The sequence below is a fragment of the Pinus tabuliformis genome, chromosome 3_2 (genome assembly GCF_031772625.1).
Source record: "Pinus tabuliformis cultivar Carrire ecotype Pingquan chromosome 3_2, CPIR1, whole genome shotgun sequence".
NCBI classification, from domain to species: Eukaryota; Viridiplantae; Streptophyta; class Pinopsida; order Pinales; family Pinaceae; genus Pinus; species Pinus tabuliformis.
This window is the reverse complement of record NC_142302.1, coordinates 1,281,063,266-1,281,080,833: the sequence shown is the minus strand read 5'-3', so window position 1 is coordinate 1,281,080,833 and position 17,568 is coordinate 1,281,063,266. Positions and strand designations below refer to the sequence as shown.

At 38.3% G+C, this 17,568-nt stretch overlaps 1 protein-coding gene across 1 annotated transcript; it reads left to right on the top strand.

The window, feature by feature from the left end:
• Positions 1-2,967: 2,967 nt before the first annotated feature.
• Positions 2,968-3,420, top strand: LOC149185418 (uncharacterized). Its single transcript, XM_089415653.1, has one exon. The coding sequence runs from the start codon at positions 2,968-2,970 to the stop codon at positions 3,418-3,420; it is 453 nt and encodes a 150-aa protein (XP_089271779.1).
• Positions 3,421-17,568: the final 14,148 nt, after the last annotated feature.

Sequence of the window (17,568 nt, the reverse complement as noted above, 5' to 3'; positions counted from 1 at the left end):
TTAATGAAATTTCACAGCTCTGATTTCTGAGATCCCTGTGGCATGATGATTTAGCATTAGTTTTTTCTTTGTTTCATATGTAACCTGTTATGTTTCATTTCATTTCATGATCATTTCTAATTGAGCAAATGAAGTGTTTAGGTAGGAATTCATAGTATTGTATGCTCCTCCTATAAATTTGCTCATATTCAATGTTTTCCTCTGTTTGACAAGGATTCAAAGTTATTGTTTGCCCTTGTCAGCTCCTCACCAGTCTTGCCATCCCATTTAGTCTCGATTTGATGCTAAATTCCTTGCCTACCTTGCCTCAGTCATCAACCTGTGTTGTTCATTATTTTTCTCTGTTTGAAGCTGTGATTTTGCCCATGCAGCCCAGAAAAACCCCGTCATTAAAAACCCCAAAAAAAAAAAAAACTTTAAATCAACCTTCCTTATCAGTTTACTAGCCTAATATCAGTGTTCCTAATTGGGTCAGCTCATCCTATTGAAAGATCTACCGAGTTTGACCGGAGAGAGCCTTCTCATACCCCGTAGGGCTAGCTACGAGGTGAAATGGTTTGATGTTGCCTTGAAGGTTTACCTTCCTCAGCCTAGGGTGAAATCTCAAGCGCTAACATAGTGGCGACCATACTGGGGAGAACATTCGACTTGTTGATTGTTTTGTCCCGGTACATGCAATCAAATTTCAGATCTGATGCTGATGGTGGACAGCTGTCAGACACTCATGCAGGCTGAACCATTCACCCGGCGACTCCAACTCGATCCAGACATTCCAGTGCCTGTTGATATGTTCATGCAATGGTAGGGTATGTGGCAAACCCTGCACTTTGTGAAGCTCTAAACGAATTTAGAGAATGCTTAGTGGATATTGAAATTAATGAAGAAGTTTTAAGTTTTTTCCTTCAATGTTTGAAATCTCCGAATTATCATCCTAGCGTCTGTGAGTTACTTGTTGAAATAATCGAGAAGGAGATTCAAGATTTAGATGAGCAGATCCAGTCATATGATTTCCAAGACCCTAAAAAGTTCTTGGAAATCCTTCCTCCTTCACAACAAGAAACAACAGACTTGCCTATAGAGGTATACATTGACAATGTGCCGCTGGAAGTATGCATCGCAGAGTTGGGGCAGCCAACAGAGTCCGGCTTCCGTGATCCTATTGCGGTATACATGGACACATTTTTCAGTTTGATGGATAGATCAGGCTGTATTTTCCGTGACCAGGGTCAGTACGTGCATGAATGGCTGCCAACACTTGCATCTGTGACTTCGTGGCAGCATTCTCAAGCGGCTTCATTTTCAGGTTTACTTGAATGGTTAATTTGGCATTTCAACATTACCTGATCTAGTGTTTGTACAGCAGATTAGGGTAGGTTGTGTAAATAAATAAGCAGCCATAAGGGCAGCATCTTGTTTTAGTTTGCTTAAAGATTGTTTGAGTTCAGTTTCAGTTGTGTTGATGATGACTCCATTGCCCAATGGGTGGAGGCACTGTCTGCTCTCCCAAAGTTCTGCGGTTCTTGGCACCTCTAGGAAGCTGCAGCTGCCATCCCAAATGGAGCCAATGTTAGACTCCGTCTCATGTCAGAGACTGATTCTTCTTCAAAACAGGGTTTTGAAGAAGAAATCATTAAATGTTGCTTTTCAGATTATGTAATTTGTTCTTCAGCTCTTCAACTGGCAACCGACTTTCATATTGTCTGAACCTTCAGAAACTACTTCTCCTTCTATGGGTTCTAGCATACCTTCAGTGTCTAGGGAGGGTAATGAAGTTGTAAGTGGAGTAAACAGTACAACATTATCTGGAGGTATACTCTCTGCTGGATTTCATGGAAGCTTGTATACTTGTATGCATTGCATGGAGGCCGAAGAAAAGCTTGTTGCTGGCACTGGTAATGGTTACTTAAGGTTTATTGATATTAATGCTGGTTGCCAACTTCATCTATGGCGATGTGAGCCTTTGGAGACTTCATTTTCTTCTTTAATTTCTGCTATTTGCTGTTCTGGACATCGAGATAAACTTGAAAGCAAGAAAGGATTATCCAACTCTACTTGGATAGCTGCTGGTCTCAGTTCAGGGCATTGTAGATTGCTTGATCTAAAGAGTGGGACCATTATTACACATTGGCGGGCTCATGATGGTTTCGTCACCAAGCTAGCTGCATTGGATGAACATTTGTTAATTTCAAGTTCTCTTGACAGAACTTTGCGTCTCTGGGACTTGAGAAGAATCCGACCTACCCAATTGCAGGTCTTTAGGGGACATTCGGATGAAGTTTTCGCAATCGCTAATGTTCTAGTGGACTCCTTTTTCATTGTCTATGTTTTAACGCCAATCGTATATTGGAACAATGTTTACGATGCCAAAACATTTCCCATCATTTTATCAGGTGTCTTCTTAAAGACTGGTCATAACTACAACACATTACAATTGTTAACAAGCCAATTCACCTTCGATGAGGCTTCATATACTTATTATGGCAAACAGCACTTGAGTGCTTTCTTTGCCTCTACATATGGAGTCGGATTTGGAGCACTCTCTGCTACAGTTTCCCACGTTCTCTTTTTCCACGGAAAAGATATATAGCATCAAACATGTTGCTCAGGGCAGCCGGTATATCAATATAATTTTCGGCCAAAATGTATCTATGTGGCTGTCATGTTAAGACGGATGTCGGAGACCGAGCCATCATCAAGGAGAGGCCAAGAACCATCAAAGAGGAGCATATTGTCAAAGAGCACAGATATCCCGAAAACTGCTTACAGTTTCAGTATGATCCTGAGTTCCCTATAAGAGGGCTATTTTATGACAAAAAGAATGGATGTTTATTGAAGTTGGACTTTTTCCACAATATCGAACCTGATGGATGCTACTATGGGCGCCGTAAGATGAGCAGGGAATAACTTGAACGCATTTATGGAAGTGGGCATGTAAGCAGAGATTATGCTTCGAATCTTGTTGGTCTTATGGACTTGTTTTGCTTTAGTGAGGCATGCCTTATATCATACATTATTCAGCATTTTGTTGATGCAAGGTTGGACTTTGATGCATGTTATGTTATTGAGGATGTGAAGCGTGCGATTGGGTACGCTCATCAAAGTGGGCTTGTTCATAGAACAATTCTTGCAGAGCCAGATAGAGGGATGCGCTATATGTTCCAGGATTTTGGACTTAATAGGGATTCATGGCTTGACTTGTTTGAAGTGGTGATTGCTCTTTTTGACAAACCAAATTTCTACACTTCAGATTGGCCTTTCAGGCGCTATGACATGGAGAAGGATCTTGTAACATTTTCAAAAGTTAGTGCATTCCAACCTCATACAGTTTATTATCATGGATGCTTGAAGTCCTTCTTAGAAATTACAAAATGGAAAAGATCTGAGGTGATATATTTTGGTGACCACTTATTTAGTGAATGATGGAGAAGCCTATCTTGAGCACGGTGAATGACCTTGGGGTTACAACATCAATACTTTCAGAATCAACCTACAGGCGTACAAAGTGATCCCTATTACTGAAACATTCATATTAAGGTGGTATAAATCAGTTTTAGTATGCTGATCAGAGTGACTTGTTGCATTCCGGGGTTCACCATTTCTCTTTTGCAGGACAGAGATCTGTTTGTTGAACAAATCAACCAGATTGCACACCTCAAACTAATAGAAATAAGATGCCAAGAGACGTGACAACTGATTTTCAGATTCTGTTCAAGATATGAATAGAAATTTGTGCTTTTATTACTTCACTTCTGACGTCATCTCCATATGATAGCCAGCCTGAAGGTTATTCTATATCCGGATTGGATCAGCTGTATTAAAAAAGCGGTTTAATTCAACGGGAAGAGCGAACAGTCACATAGTAAACACTTATATTTAAACAAAAACATCAACCGCAACCGAAAAATAGGAAACAATTTCCTATTTCAAAACATCAGAAATCAAAAAGATCTGCGCTCCATGTGTTAGCCAGCAGAGGATTTCAAAAGAAACGCATTTGCCTATTTTAATCCGTAGCCCTGATTCTATGAGATCTTAGCACCAGATTTTCTCTTAATGAGCCAATTGTCAAAAGAGTCAGAGAAACGCTGTACCATGTAGAGAATAGATGTAACGCTTTTTTTTTTTTTTTTGGTAATGTTAGTTAAACTGCGCCCCTGTTTTGGGCAGCGTTTCATGTATTGTATTAAACAAAAAATCATTTGAAAGTTAGCAAGAATAGAGAGAAGAGCGTAGAGAGTTAGAAGAAAAGGCTGAGTGCTGAGAGCTGCTGGAGCGTAACAGAGCTTTCTTGTACAGTCTTTGACAGAGTTTTTAATGAAATTTCACAGCTCTGATTTTTGAGATCCCTGTGGCATGATGATTTAGCATTAGTTTTTTCTTTGTTTCATATGTAACCTGTTATGTTTCATTTCATTTCATGATCATTTCTAATTGAGCAAATGAAGTGTTTAGGTAGGAATTCATAGTATTGTATGCTCCTCCTATAAATTTGCTCATATTCAATGTTTTCCTCTGTTTGACAAGGATTCAAAGTTATTGTTTGCCCTTGTCAGCTCCTCACCAGTCTTGCCATCCCATTTAGTCTCGATTTGATGCTAAATTCCTTGCCTACCTTGCCTCAGTCATCAACTTGTGTTGTTCATTATTTTTCTCTGTTTGAAGCTGTGATTTTGCCCATGCAGCCTAGAAAAACCCCGTCATTAAAAACCCCAAAAAAAAAAAAAACTTTAAATCAACCTTCCTTATCAGTTTACTAGCCTAATATCAGTGTTCCTAATTGGGTCAGCTCATCCTATTGAAAGATCTACCGAGTTTGACCGGAGAGAGCCTTCTCATACCCCGTAGGGCTAGCTACGAGGTGAAATGGTTTGATGTTGCCTTGAAGGTTTACCTTCCTCAGCCTAGGGTGAAATCTCAAGCGCTAACACCTCAAAAAAACTTTTTTTCTGCACATAAAAATTTAGATTTACTGGCATTTTTTAAAAATGTTGAAAATTGAAAAAACCCTATTAATCAAGTAAGTTATCTTTATCAAGAAAGAAACTCCTTTAAGTAATTATTGATAGCTCGAGAGCTTGAGTGGTGGGTGAATAGCTAGGGTTAAAGGTTTTTGCAGAGGTTGTTTGCCATGGAAGGACGCAAAGGAGGGAGCTCCACTCCCTCCTACAAGTAGGCGGTGGCCAGCAGGGGAAAAAACCATTGGAAAATGATAAAGGGCCTTTAGAAGGAAGGAAAAGGAACAATGAAGAGGAGCAAGATGGCAACAAATCAAGGGAGAATACTAGTTCTCAGCAAAATGAGGAAGAAGACAAGGAACAGGGAACAAAAGACAAAGCACAAAAGGGCCCATGCAAACCCAGAGCGGCGATCATTCCCAGAGTAGTTTTAAATGAGCCTTCCCTGCAGGTGCATAGGGACCACATGCAGACATATGCAATCATTTGTAAATTCATGGGTTTATGGCCCACTGAAAAAGATTTACAAACATGGATTAAATACCACTGGAAACCAAAGGGAAACATAGACCTACATCTTGGGTCAAAGGGATTATTCACTGTAGTCTTTGAAAATATTGAAGAAAAGGACAGAGTGTTTGAAGGAGGGCCCTACTTTTATGCAGCAACAGGTCTCTATATGCGACCATGGATTATGAATTTTGTCCCGGAGCGTGAGACTTTTACGTTGGTCCCAGTTTGGGTAAGACTATACTCTCTACCTCTTGATTACTGGCAAATTGACTCCTTATCAGCCATAGGAAATAAGTTAGGACGTTTGTCAAAGCTTCTGAGGCCACTAGAAGAGGAAAATATACTTCCTTTGCAAGAATATGTGTGGAGATGGATCTCTTGGGAGCTCTACCGGATGAGATAATCTTGGAAGTGTTTGATGAAGAATGGGTGCAAACAGTAGACTATGAACATATTCCATTCCGATGTCGCAAATGCCATGAGCATGGGCATCTATTCAGAGACTGCCCTCTCAGTAAAATAGAGAACAAGAATAAAGCTATCACAATGAAAGATACTGAAAGCTTCCAAAAAGTGGTGCATAAAGGAAAAGGAGGCAAAAGGGGGCCAAAGCTACATCAAATAGAAGGGAAACAAGCCAGTCAAGACAGGTTCCAAGTACTCGAGGAAGAAGAAGCAATAACAAAAGTAGATCAAACAAAGGAAGGAAGTCTAGGGGAGGAGGAGAAGGAAGAGGATGGTGAGAAAACTCAAGTTACTAACGAACAGAAAGAAACGATGATGGGTGATGCAGAACTGGAGATGGACCAGGAAATGACCCAGAGTGAGATGGAGATGGAGGATCATGAACTACAGGAGATTCTGGATAAAGAAAACCTAGATCTGGAAGGATTCTTGAAACAAGGAACCAGGGAAGGGGTAGACTCGTTACCTCCAGAGGAGTTTAATAGGGTTCAACAACTATTCTTATGGAAAAATCAGACCAAAGGGAGGGAAAGGAAAAGAAACAACGAAAGGCAGGGCAACGAAGGTGTGAAAACGATTAAATCCAAACCAGTACTTGCACCTAGAAACCCAGGAAAGAAAAGAGGCAGGAACAAGTAGAATGAGCTATTGATGGAATGTGGAAAGCTAATGATAGATTCAGGTAAGATGAAAGAACTAACCAGTTACTCCTTTACAAATCTTTAATAATGAAGTTCACTTCTTGGAATATTAGGGGTCTAGGTAGCAAAAGAAAACAAAGATTACTTAGTAATAGAATGAAACAAGCAGCTCCAGATGTGATCTTCATCCAGGAAACTAAATGTTTTGTTAAAAAAATAAAATAAATTCATAGTAAATGGATCAATCGATTTGAGTTTCTGGAAGTCAAAGCAGAGAATATAGCTGGAGGCATTCTCACTCTTTGGAACCCCCAAAAAATTGGCATAATAGATGCAGAGGCATCTATGGATTATCTATCAGTGGACCTACCTGGTCACAAATGTATATGGCCCCCAAATAATGGATGATAAACTCAGGTTTCTAGATTCTCTGGGCATCTATGGATTATCTATCAGTGGACCTACCTGGTCACGAATGTATATGGCCCCCAAATAATGGATGATAAACTCAGGTTTCTAGATTCTCTGGAGGATCTCAGAGACAGACATGCAGGAATACCATGGATCTTGGGGGGTGATTTCAACATGATCAAATCAATTTTGGAGAAGAAAGGAGGAACCAGAGTTCTAAGCAAGGACTCTATAGCTTTTCAAACCTTTATAGATAACTTGAAGCTCGTGGACATTGTAATGAGTAACGACCTCTTTACTTGGAAAAATAAAAGAGGAGGAGAGTCTCACGTTGCCTCAAAATTAGACAGATTCATAACCTTAGAGGACCTTGCACTCATTGACAAGGAAATGATAGCAAGTGTTCTCCACTTCAGAGGTTCAGACCACTGGTCGATTCAAGTAGAGGTTCAGGGCATTGGTACTCCCAGGAATAGACCGTTTAGATTTGAGAATATCTAGCTCTCCTACCCAGATTTCATTAGCAACATTGCCAACTAGTGGTTAGAAGATTTGAATATTCAAGGCTCAAAAATGTTCCTTCTTTAAAAAAGACTAAAACACATCAAGCTCAAGCTCAAAGATTGGAACAATAATGTGTATGGCAATATTATTGAAGCAAAAAAAGCTGTTGAAGGTAAAATGCAAGAACTCAACCACGCCCTTATCATGGATGGTTTTTGTTGGGACTCATAAATGTCATATTTTCATCCACCTTTTTCTTCACTATTCCTTACATTTCATCATCCCATTAAGCTTTTATCATATCATCTTCATACATACAGTTGGGTTTCACCTTCTTATTTTCCATTTTATTCATTTTTGTATTACAAGTGAATTTATGATTAATTATTAGAAAATATACATATTTTTATATATATCTAAAGAATATGTGAGTTTTGTGATGTGTAGGAAATATGTGAAGAATTAATTCCAAGAGACTTATTCATATCTCCTCCACCATATTAAGGAGATAATTATGCAAGCCTATTCCTAAGGAGAAAAGCATGGAGGATTTGGTTGGCATATCTTATCCAAGATATGTGAGAGATTTATGGAGGATTCAAAGGGATCATATTTTGTAATAATGGAAAGTAGTTAAAAATGCTTGAGAGATTTGTGGGATCATATTTTGTAATAATGGGAAAGTAGATTAGTGGATGATCATTATGAGTTGTTACTCATCCCATTGTATAAATAGGAGTACAATCTCCTCCATTTGTAAGCTGGAAGTTTTTGTAATCTTAGAATTTTGGAGTAAAGGATCATACTTCAATTTTGCTTCTACATTTGAGTCTCCATTGAAGTGGTGTGCTTGTGGAGTTATGGAGGGCCCCAATGGCCTCACTTGCATGCTTATTTGTTTATAATTTACTTTATGTTTTTTTTTTTTATTTCAGCTTTCAAGTTTTCTTAAATGTTCTAATATTTGAAGGTGTTCTTGTAAGAGAACCGTAAGATCTCAGACAATTATTAGATCTAGGTTTGTTTCATTTCAACTTTTAATTTCTTATTAGATGTTCTAATGTTGGAAGAGATCTTGTAGAAAGTATTCTTGTAAGAGAATCATAGATCTCAAACAATTGTTAGATCTAGTCTTGATTAGTTATTAGGAATCTTTCTAGATCTATATATTTTAGATAAGCACTTTTAAGTTTACCTTCCTGGGTTGACATTAAACTCAAACTCTAATTTGCATCCGCATTTTAGACCACACATTTTTGCGCCGTTGCCGGGGAAGTGCAACTAGAAGGATTTAGTCTTTATTTTATGCATTTGTTTTTATGGACTAATTTGTGGAACTTGGTGACAATAGGTTCATAAAGGAGTTCAAAGTTTGGAGCATTTTTTTTTTTTTTTTCATTTTCGCACATAGATAATTTAAATTCAGTTTTTATTTTAAACCCCCCATTTCTCACTAATCCATCTACGGATGAGGGCTTTGACAATGTTGAACAGGTACTTCTTGGAGAGCAAGGACAATAACCTTGAGCCAACTCTAAGACAGGATTCTCACATACTTGCAAAACATACTGTAAAATTTTTAAATATTGATGTGAGCATGTTCGAATTTTTAGTCCGTAGATGGCTTCACTGGAAGCATGCTTTTACTTAGAAAATAAAACATCTTTTAAGTTAATGTAGAATAGATTAGAAAAAATAAAAATGAGATCTCATTAGAAGTCATTAAAAGTCATTATCATTAGAAATTTTTAGTTTTGTTTTCAAAAAATAAATCATCATGAATAAATTCAGTGGCACATCTTTGCATTTCTATGTCTTGTTTCTCTATCATGGATAAGGTAGGAGCTTGAATATCGGAAACCTTTGTCTTTCAAGAGTCTAAATGCCCCCGTGACATTGCAGAAAGAGTGTAGATAATGCAAGGTTTTGTCATAGATCTTAATTGTGTTTTATCCATCCACGCTAACCTGCATAAATAAAAAAAATCAAGAGATTAGTATGCTCTCTTCCCGCACTTCGTGCGATCTGGAAGATCAGAAAATCTATTGATTTATTTCAAATAAACATACTCTTGCCAGAGAACTAATCTGGAATACGACAATAAAGAATTTTGTGAATGAGTGAAAAATCATCTTAATTTTTTTTTAGATAAAACTTAGTCTTTTTAAATTTTAGTTTTTTTTTTAAAATAATAAAAAAATAAAAAAAATTCCCAGATAGTGATAACAAAAAATTGGATTTGACTTATCCTGGAAAGATTTGGCATTTGCATTATCTTCTCCTAATTTTTCTAGACAAAAAGCCAGATTTTTCATTGATTTTAGAGGATTTTGTGTGTTTTTTTAGGATATTGGAAAAAAAATCCATTTTAGTGTTAGTTTAGAAATTTTCTATATTAGTTTTTAATAGAATTTGTTTTTGTTGATTTCTTTCTTAAAAAAAGAAAAAAGAAAAAAAATACCAAATTAGTTTTTTTTTATTTTTTAATTTTGTTATTAAAAAAAAAAAAAAAATTGAATTTCATTCTTTTGTTTTGTTTTTTTTTTTTTATTCAAAAAATAAAAAATAAAAATTTTCTCACAAAATTCATGCAGGTTTGAAAATAAATAATGGAACACTTGGAAAAAAATTTCAAACATTTGGAGGATTCTATAAATGATGATTTTACTTGTTTCAATAGCTTCAAGTTGGCATTAAATATTCATGTTGAATGCTTTTATATCACATACTAATATGCAGAACACAACAGATCTTTCTAATGCCAATATTTTTGCCGAGCATATTTCATCTGACACAAACAGGGAGTATTAATTTTCATGGTTATTTTAAGAATGGATTGATTTTAATATCATGATTAAGTCAATTTCAACACTTTGATTGTCCTTAATTTGTTTTATTTGGTATGAAATTTTTGCGTAAGAATCATGAAGGAAATGGCCATTTCTTCTTGAACCCACTTATATTTTCTTTCTGCCAAGCTTTTTTTTACAGGTTACAGGATAATCAAGTGATCATAAGGAGATTACATTGTGATGACAATTGGTCTTCCAAAGACTACAATTCATGAAAAATTCTAAAGACAAATCCAACTCCACAACCACTACCTTGCACCTCCCTTTTTGAAGCACATTTTGAATTCCACCAATTGTAAATCCATAAAGCATGACATTTCCATATCCATTTTCACAACAAGAGTTCATCTTCATAAACCATGCATTTCCTTACATTCATTTTTGGACACTTGAAGTCATTCCCTTTCCATGATTACATTGCCTTGTTTTCCTCGCCATGCTGATCCACATTGCTTGTCCGTGAGTTCCTTCGATTTATAGTCCTACCAAATATTTTTGTACAAACTCGCATTGACTGATGTGGGATTCCTTAAGACCCACCTTTCAACAAGTCTTGCCCCATTGACATCAGCACCTTATCTGGGAAATAGAATAGAGTTCATTTTGAGTACCTAGAGGCTTGCATGCCTTAATGGCAAGTTCTATCACTGACGATCATGGGAATACATCAATGTCCCTTGATATTCAGATCTTGCAAGTGGCTTGACCGTAAGATCTCAAACAATTATTAGATCTAGGTTTATTTCATTTCAACTTTTAATTTCTTATTAGATGTTCTAATGTTGGAAGAGATCTTGTAGAAAGTATTCTTGTAAGAGAATCATAGATCTCAAACAATTGTTAGATCTAGGCTTGATTAGTTATTAGGAATCTTTCTAGATCTATATATTTTAGATAAGCACTTCTAAGTTTACCTTCCCGGGTTGACATTAAATTAAACTCTAATTTGCATCCGCATTTTAGACCACACAGTTTTGATAAAATCAAAAGTGATCAAGTTACCAAACATCAACAAGAATGGGAGAACTTATGCAAACAAGAGGAAATATTTTGGAAACAAAAAGCTAGAGTTCAATGGCTAAAAGAAGGAGAGCAGAACACACAATTTTTCCATAGATCCACTATAGAAAATAGAGCTCATAACAGGATTTCTTCGATCAAAGATGAGGGAGGTAATCTTCTCAATTTTCATGAAGAAATAGAAGCAGTGCTCATGCATCACTTCCGAGGTATAGCAAAGGAAACTATTTCAGAAAGAGGACATTCCATCGGGGAATTAACAAGACATATACCTAGGCTGGTGTATAGAGAGGACAATTTCAACCTTAATAGGCCAGTGACTGAAGATGAGGTTAGTGAGGTCCTCAAAGAAATACAAAATGGTAAAGCACCAGGTCCTGATGGTTTTAATGTAGATTTCTTTAAAGCTTGCTGGAATATTGTCAAACAGGATATTCTGAATATAGTGGAAGATTCCAGGTTGAACAGAACTATTTTGAAGGCGCTTAATAACTCCTTTATCTCCTTGATACCTAAATGGGATTTGGCTCAAACCCTTGATAGGTTTAGACCCATAGATTTGTGCAATGTGGTTTACAAAATTATATCCAAGGTTGTAGCCAACAGACTCAAACCTCTTCTTCCTTCACTAGTTTCCGTGGAACAATCTGGATATGTAGAAGGTAGACAAATTCTCAATAACATTATTCAAGCACATGAGGTGGTGCACTCTCTGACTAGCAATAGAAGAGCTGGAATGATCATGCAATTGGACATAGCTAAAGCTTATGACAAGATGAACTAGACCTACATCAAGAAAGTTCTTATTGCTTTTGGGTTTGATCACAACTGGGTTAGATGGGTCATGGCCCTGGTCACTTCTTCCAGCTCTTCAATTTTGGTTAATGGTTCTCCCTTGGAGACTTTTATTCCTTCAAGAGGGCTCAGGTAGGGAGATCCACTCTCTCCCTTTCTCTTCATCCTCATGATGGAAGGATTGGGTCGGTCTATCAAGCATGCAAAAGAGGTAGGTAAGATTAAGGGTCTACAACTGTCTGAAAATGGACAGGCCTTGACTCACCAACAGTTTGTTGATGATACCATGCTGCAGGGTATCCCCACATTCAAAGAAGCTCTTGTGTACAAACAAATCTTGAGTGACTTTGCCATGGCTTCAAGTATGGAAGTTAATCTCTCCAAATCTAATATTTTTTTCTTTAATACTAATATTGCTATTCAGAGGAATATCTCCAGACTTCTAGGCTTTCAAAGGGATATCCTCCCATCAAAATATTTGGGAGTTCCTGTAACTACCAAACCTTTGCACAAAAGCATTTGGGAGCCAGTGATTACTAAGATGTAGGATAAAATCAGGAAATGGACCATCAGATCGTTAAACTTGGCAGGTAGGTTGGTACTCACAAAGGCAGTTCTTCAATCAATCCTAATCTTCATGATCTCAGCTCTCCCAGCTCCAAAAGGAGTCTTGCAACAATTCAGATCCATACAAAGAGATTTTCTTTGGGGGAAGGGGGAGGAAAGAAAGAAATGGGCCTTGGTTTCCTGGGATAAAATCTGCAAACCTAAAAACCATGGGGGACTTAGATTGGATGATCCAGAGATCCTTAGCAATGTTTTAGGGGCTAAATTATGGTGGCCATGGGTCAAAGATCCAAAGGCTCAGTGGGCTAGTATCTAGAAAGAAAAATATGCTAGCACTTGGAGTAATAATGATCACATAAGAATGTCTGGATGTATAAAGGGCTCACACATCTAGAATAAGGCCTGGGAGAACAAAGGATTAGTACAAAAAAACAGCTTCTGGGAAATTAGAGAAGGAAATATGGCTTTATTTTGGGAGGATAAATGGCAATAAGAACCTATACTGTTAACAGAGGACTTTTTGGATCTCAAGAAGGAGACAGAAACCAAAGGGCTATCTAAGGTTAAATATTTTTGGGATCAAACCAACAGTGCAGGAAAATGGAGAACCTGGAGGAACATGGAGTATAGGGATGATAGTCCCTGGAAAGAAAAAGAAAATAAGCTCATGAATTTGTTAGAACAAAGGAAGATATTAGTGACAAGAGGGCATGACCAACTAAGATGGGGCAACAATAGTGAGGGTTCCTTTAATCTTAAGGAAGCAAAACGCTTACTCCTTGAGCCGGACTATCATGTGCCAAACAGGATTTGGATAAACCTTTGGAGGCATCCAGGTTGGATGAAGATCAAAATTTTCACGTGGCTAGCTTATCACAAGAAAATTTTGACTTGGGAGAACATAAGGAAGAGGGGTGTTCTAGGGCCATCCAGATGCCAGCTCTGTGAAGCCCAAGAGGAAACTATGGAACACCTTCTTAATAATTGTAGTTTCACCTCCTGGCTGTGGGATACTTTTGCGTCCATTTTCCAATACACTGACAGGGATCAAGTGAGTATTATCAATACCCTAACCAATTGGAGACATAACTTTTCAGATTATGAATTTCTGAACACTGCTTGGGCTCTTGTGCCAGGCTTCATCATTTGGAATGTCTGGAAAGAAAGGAACAAAAGAATCTTCTAGAATGATAAAAGTCCCTCCCAAAGCCTTTTTGAGCAGATCTTGAAACAGCTGAAGGAGACAGTTGGCATCACGGTGAGTAATCCCCCTAAGAATCCACCCTCAAAAAAGGAAATGAGAATTCTCAGTCAGTTGAGCATGCAGGGATTTATACCTCAAAGCCTGAATAGGAAAGTAGTGAATTTAGATACTGAGAAGGATTTTTGGCAACCTCCCCCTCAAGGTTTTTTGAAAATAACATTGACGAGGCCTCAAAAGGCAACCCAGGAACGGATGGCTTTGGAGGGGTTTTAAGAGATGAAGAAGGAAGTAATCTCTTCATCTTTCATTGCCATTTAGGAAAAGCTACTAATAACATGGCAGAATTAATGGCTCTGGAGCAATGCTTAGATTTTCTGAAGCAGGATAACTGCCTAAATGTGATCATAGAAGCAGATTCTGAGTTAATCATTAACTCGGTTAAGATAATTAGTTATGGCACGCCACTGGAAAAATTCTCAAAACAATGGAGGCTGATCCAGGTTTTCCAAAGAATTCAAAGTCACCTCCAAGGCCTGCGCATAGTAAGTTTTAACCATGTGCGCAGAACGACCAATAAACTGACTGATATTATGGCCAATCAGGGAGTAAGCTGTACTGAAGGTAGGGTTTCGATGGGTTGGCAAGAGTTACCTCAGAGCAGACTCAGGGCACATTGTCATGATCAGGTGGACGAAGATAGGAAGGTGTTTCGATACAGAGCCATGGAGGCCAGTTCTAATTGACTTGATTTCTTAATGATTGGCTATTTTTTTCTCAGTCCAGCCTTGGATTGGAGGTAGGCCACTTACGGCCTCAGCATCCCTGGTAATTACAAACTCAAAAAACCATGGTGGATGCTGATTGGTTGTCTCAGTTTATTGTTTGGTCATCCAGAGGGCAGAAATGGCACCTTCTATGGGTTCATGTACAGGTGGAGAGATATTGGTGCAAGGGGCCGGAGTCCTGGCTTTTCTGGCGGCTGCAATACCCCCGTTTTTCCTTTTCCGGAGGAAAAACCGCTCCCCTGGTGGTATTCGGCTTATCGCAAGCCTCTCAAGCGGGAAGCGGTTTTCCCAATTTTGCAGCGATTCCACTCACCTACCTACACGTGGCATGGGGGCGGGTCCAAATACCACCCTCATCGCGCACTATTGTTCAGGGCTTTAGGCCTGTGCGATATCACCCTCGGCCGTTGGATTATGCTGAGTAGATCAACGGTCAGGAAGGATCGTGCATGTTGGTGGGTCCTGGTCGTTAAGCGACGAGCGTCTTTGCATTGCGATATATTCCTCTACCATTGGATTGAGTGAGGAGATTGGACGGTAGGGATTAAAGATGCTTGTCCATTGGTTCATATGCGCGGGAGGATTGGGGTCTTATGCATGTTCTTCTAACTGTACGACCCAAGCATTGTCTGTCTTCCTAGGGTTAAGGGATAATCTTTGTTTAGTTGGAAGTCCTTGCATGTGGCAATTTTAGCCTAGTTTTTCTTTGGTCCACAGCGGCCTGTGGACGGCTGTACTTTATGTAAAATATTTCTGGTTTTATTGAATATAAGGAATGACTCTGGCTTCAGCAAAAAAAAAATGTTGAAAATTGACCCTAAAAGAAAAACCATCATTCCATTATCTACACTTTTCATTTTCAGGGTGTTTTTTTGCACAATTTTTGGACAAAGAATTTGTTTTCACTACCATTTTTAAAACCTATTCAAAATTGACCCTAAAAAAAAGTCATCGTTCCAGTATACACACTTTTTGTTTTTAGCACCGTTTTCATGTTTTTTTGGTGTCTTTTGGCCAGAGTTCCCATTTTGAGTTTATAGTTCATGTTTCAAAGTTTACATTGTTTTTTGTGGACCCTTCAGTATTATTGAGCGGATTGGGCCAGTAGCCTATCGATTTGCACTACCTCCGACAATGAAAGTCCACGATGTTTTCCATGTATCTTTGCTTAGGAAGTATGTTAAGGATGTTGACCAATCTGATGATGGTTTTGGTGATGTCTGACCGTGAGTTAGAATCATTGTTTGATGGGTTGAGGTGGATGGCCTCTAGAATCCTTGTATGAGTTTTGATTGACATGTTCTATGAGATCCCGCATTGATGATTGGAATATGGAACGGGGGTGAATGAATGAAGATATCTTTGGCTCAACCATTCTACGATCGGGTGGAACGTGGTAGTCCCATCTCCAGTTGGTTCATTGCATTCATTAATAATAAATCCATTTCCTTGATTTTCATGTGTAAAGGTAGTGATGTATTTATGGATTTGATGGCTAATACGTTTATTGTATTTCTGTTCCTATTATGCTGGTTATATGCACATTTTATGACATCAAATATGTATGGCTCTCAGCATGTTTTTTACTTGCATGTGAATGGATACTGTGTCTGTGACCTAATAGATGATAATGCAGTAAATGACATGAGGAAAAAATGGTTCATAGCGGTTCCTAGATAAGTATGAGATCCCTACACTTAACTCTGTTATTTACACCTGTAGATTACATGTCGATGATATGTTTGAAGAAATGCCTGTCATGGCTAGTAGGGATCCAGTCAAGGTCTTGAACAAGTAATTGATTTAATGATGTCATTTCCATGTTAATTTATGAAGAGATGGTTCATTTCTGGGCAATGATCTGTGCTCTGGGCCTGAAAAATTGGCTCAAATCCCAGAGTCGCTGTCACAACACTGACAATTTTGGTCCATAGTCGCTGGCAGGCAGGCCTGTGAGAGTGACTTTAGGTTGCTGATCACTCCTTTGCCCATAACATGAGAGCAACTATGGTCCAAGAGACCTAAAACATTAATGGAACCCCAGGAAAAGCTGTCTGAGTGGTTGACTTGTCCTTTGAGGGTTCTGTTGATGATGTTGGATGTCTGTATGGTCTATTTTTGTCAGTTCCACTTCCTTAAGGTGACTTAGGAGGTCGAATCATATCATAGTGGCCTCTCATCGCATGTTTACCCCGACTGGACGGTTGCTTGGGTAGATGTGGGAGGAGGGTGTTACACCATCCGGAACCTCTACGAGGAGTTCATTACTGTACATAAGTAAATTTTCCGCTTTCATGTATTTCAACAGCAAAGCAAAGGCTTCAGCAAAAACTCTGAGGAATATACAAGATACCATCGCATCCATGCATGAATGGACATTGCGATACAAAGGGACATCACTTAACTTAGGAAAGAAAATGAAGCCACAGGCAGAGTTGGAGAAAGTGAAGGTTAAAATGTTAATTCGGAACAATAGGCATATCACCTCTTTCATTGGTAGTATTTAGGCCTCATATGTATGGTTATACAACAATTTGGATGTCTTGGTGAATGTACACAAGATCCCATCAGTTGGTTCGCTCACCGAAGCTAAAACTAGGAACCAGGTCAAGCAGGAGATCAAAGAGTACTTAGAGTAGTTGAGACATATTGCCACCGAGGAAGATTTGGAGTTGAACAAACAAAACATGTAGAACTACATCAATGGTCCTATCCAAATTAGAACAAGTTTGCTCATGCTTCAGAAGGATGTTGAAACTGGTTCCAAATCATTATACCTAGATGCCATGGAGGTAAGAGTATACTTCCATCCAAACACTATTATGCAGTTTGGGGATATCATTGCACAATACTGAG

What these genes read in the sequence shown, in the direction of transcription:
- LOC149185418 (XM_089415653.1), top strand. Translation starts at nt 2,968, where the DNA reads ATGGACTTGTTTTGCTTTAGTGAGGCATGCCTTATATCATACATTATT.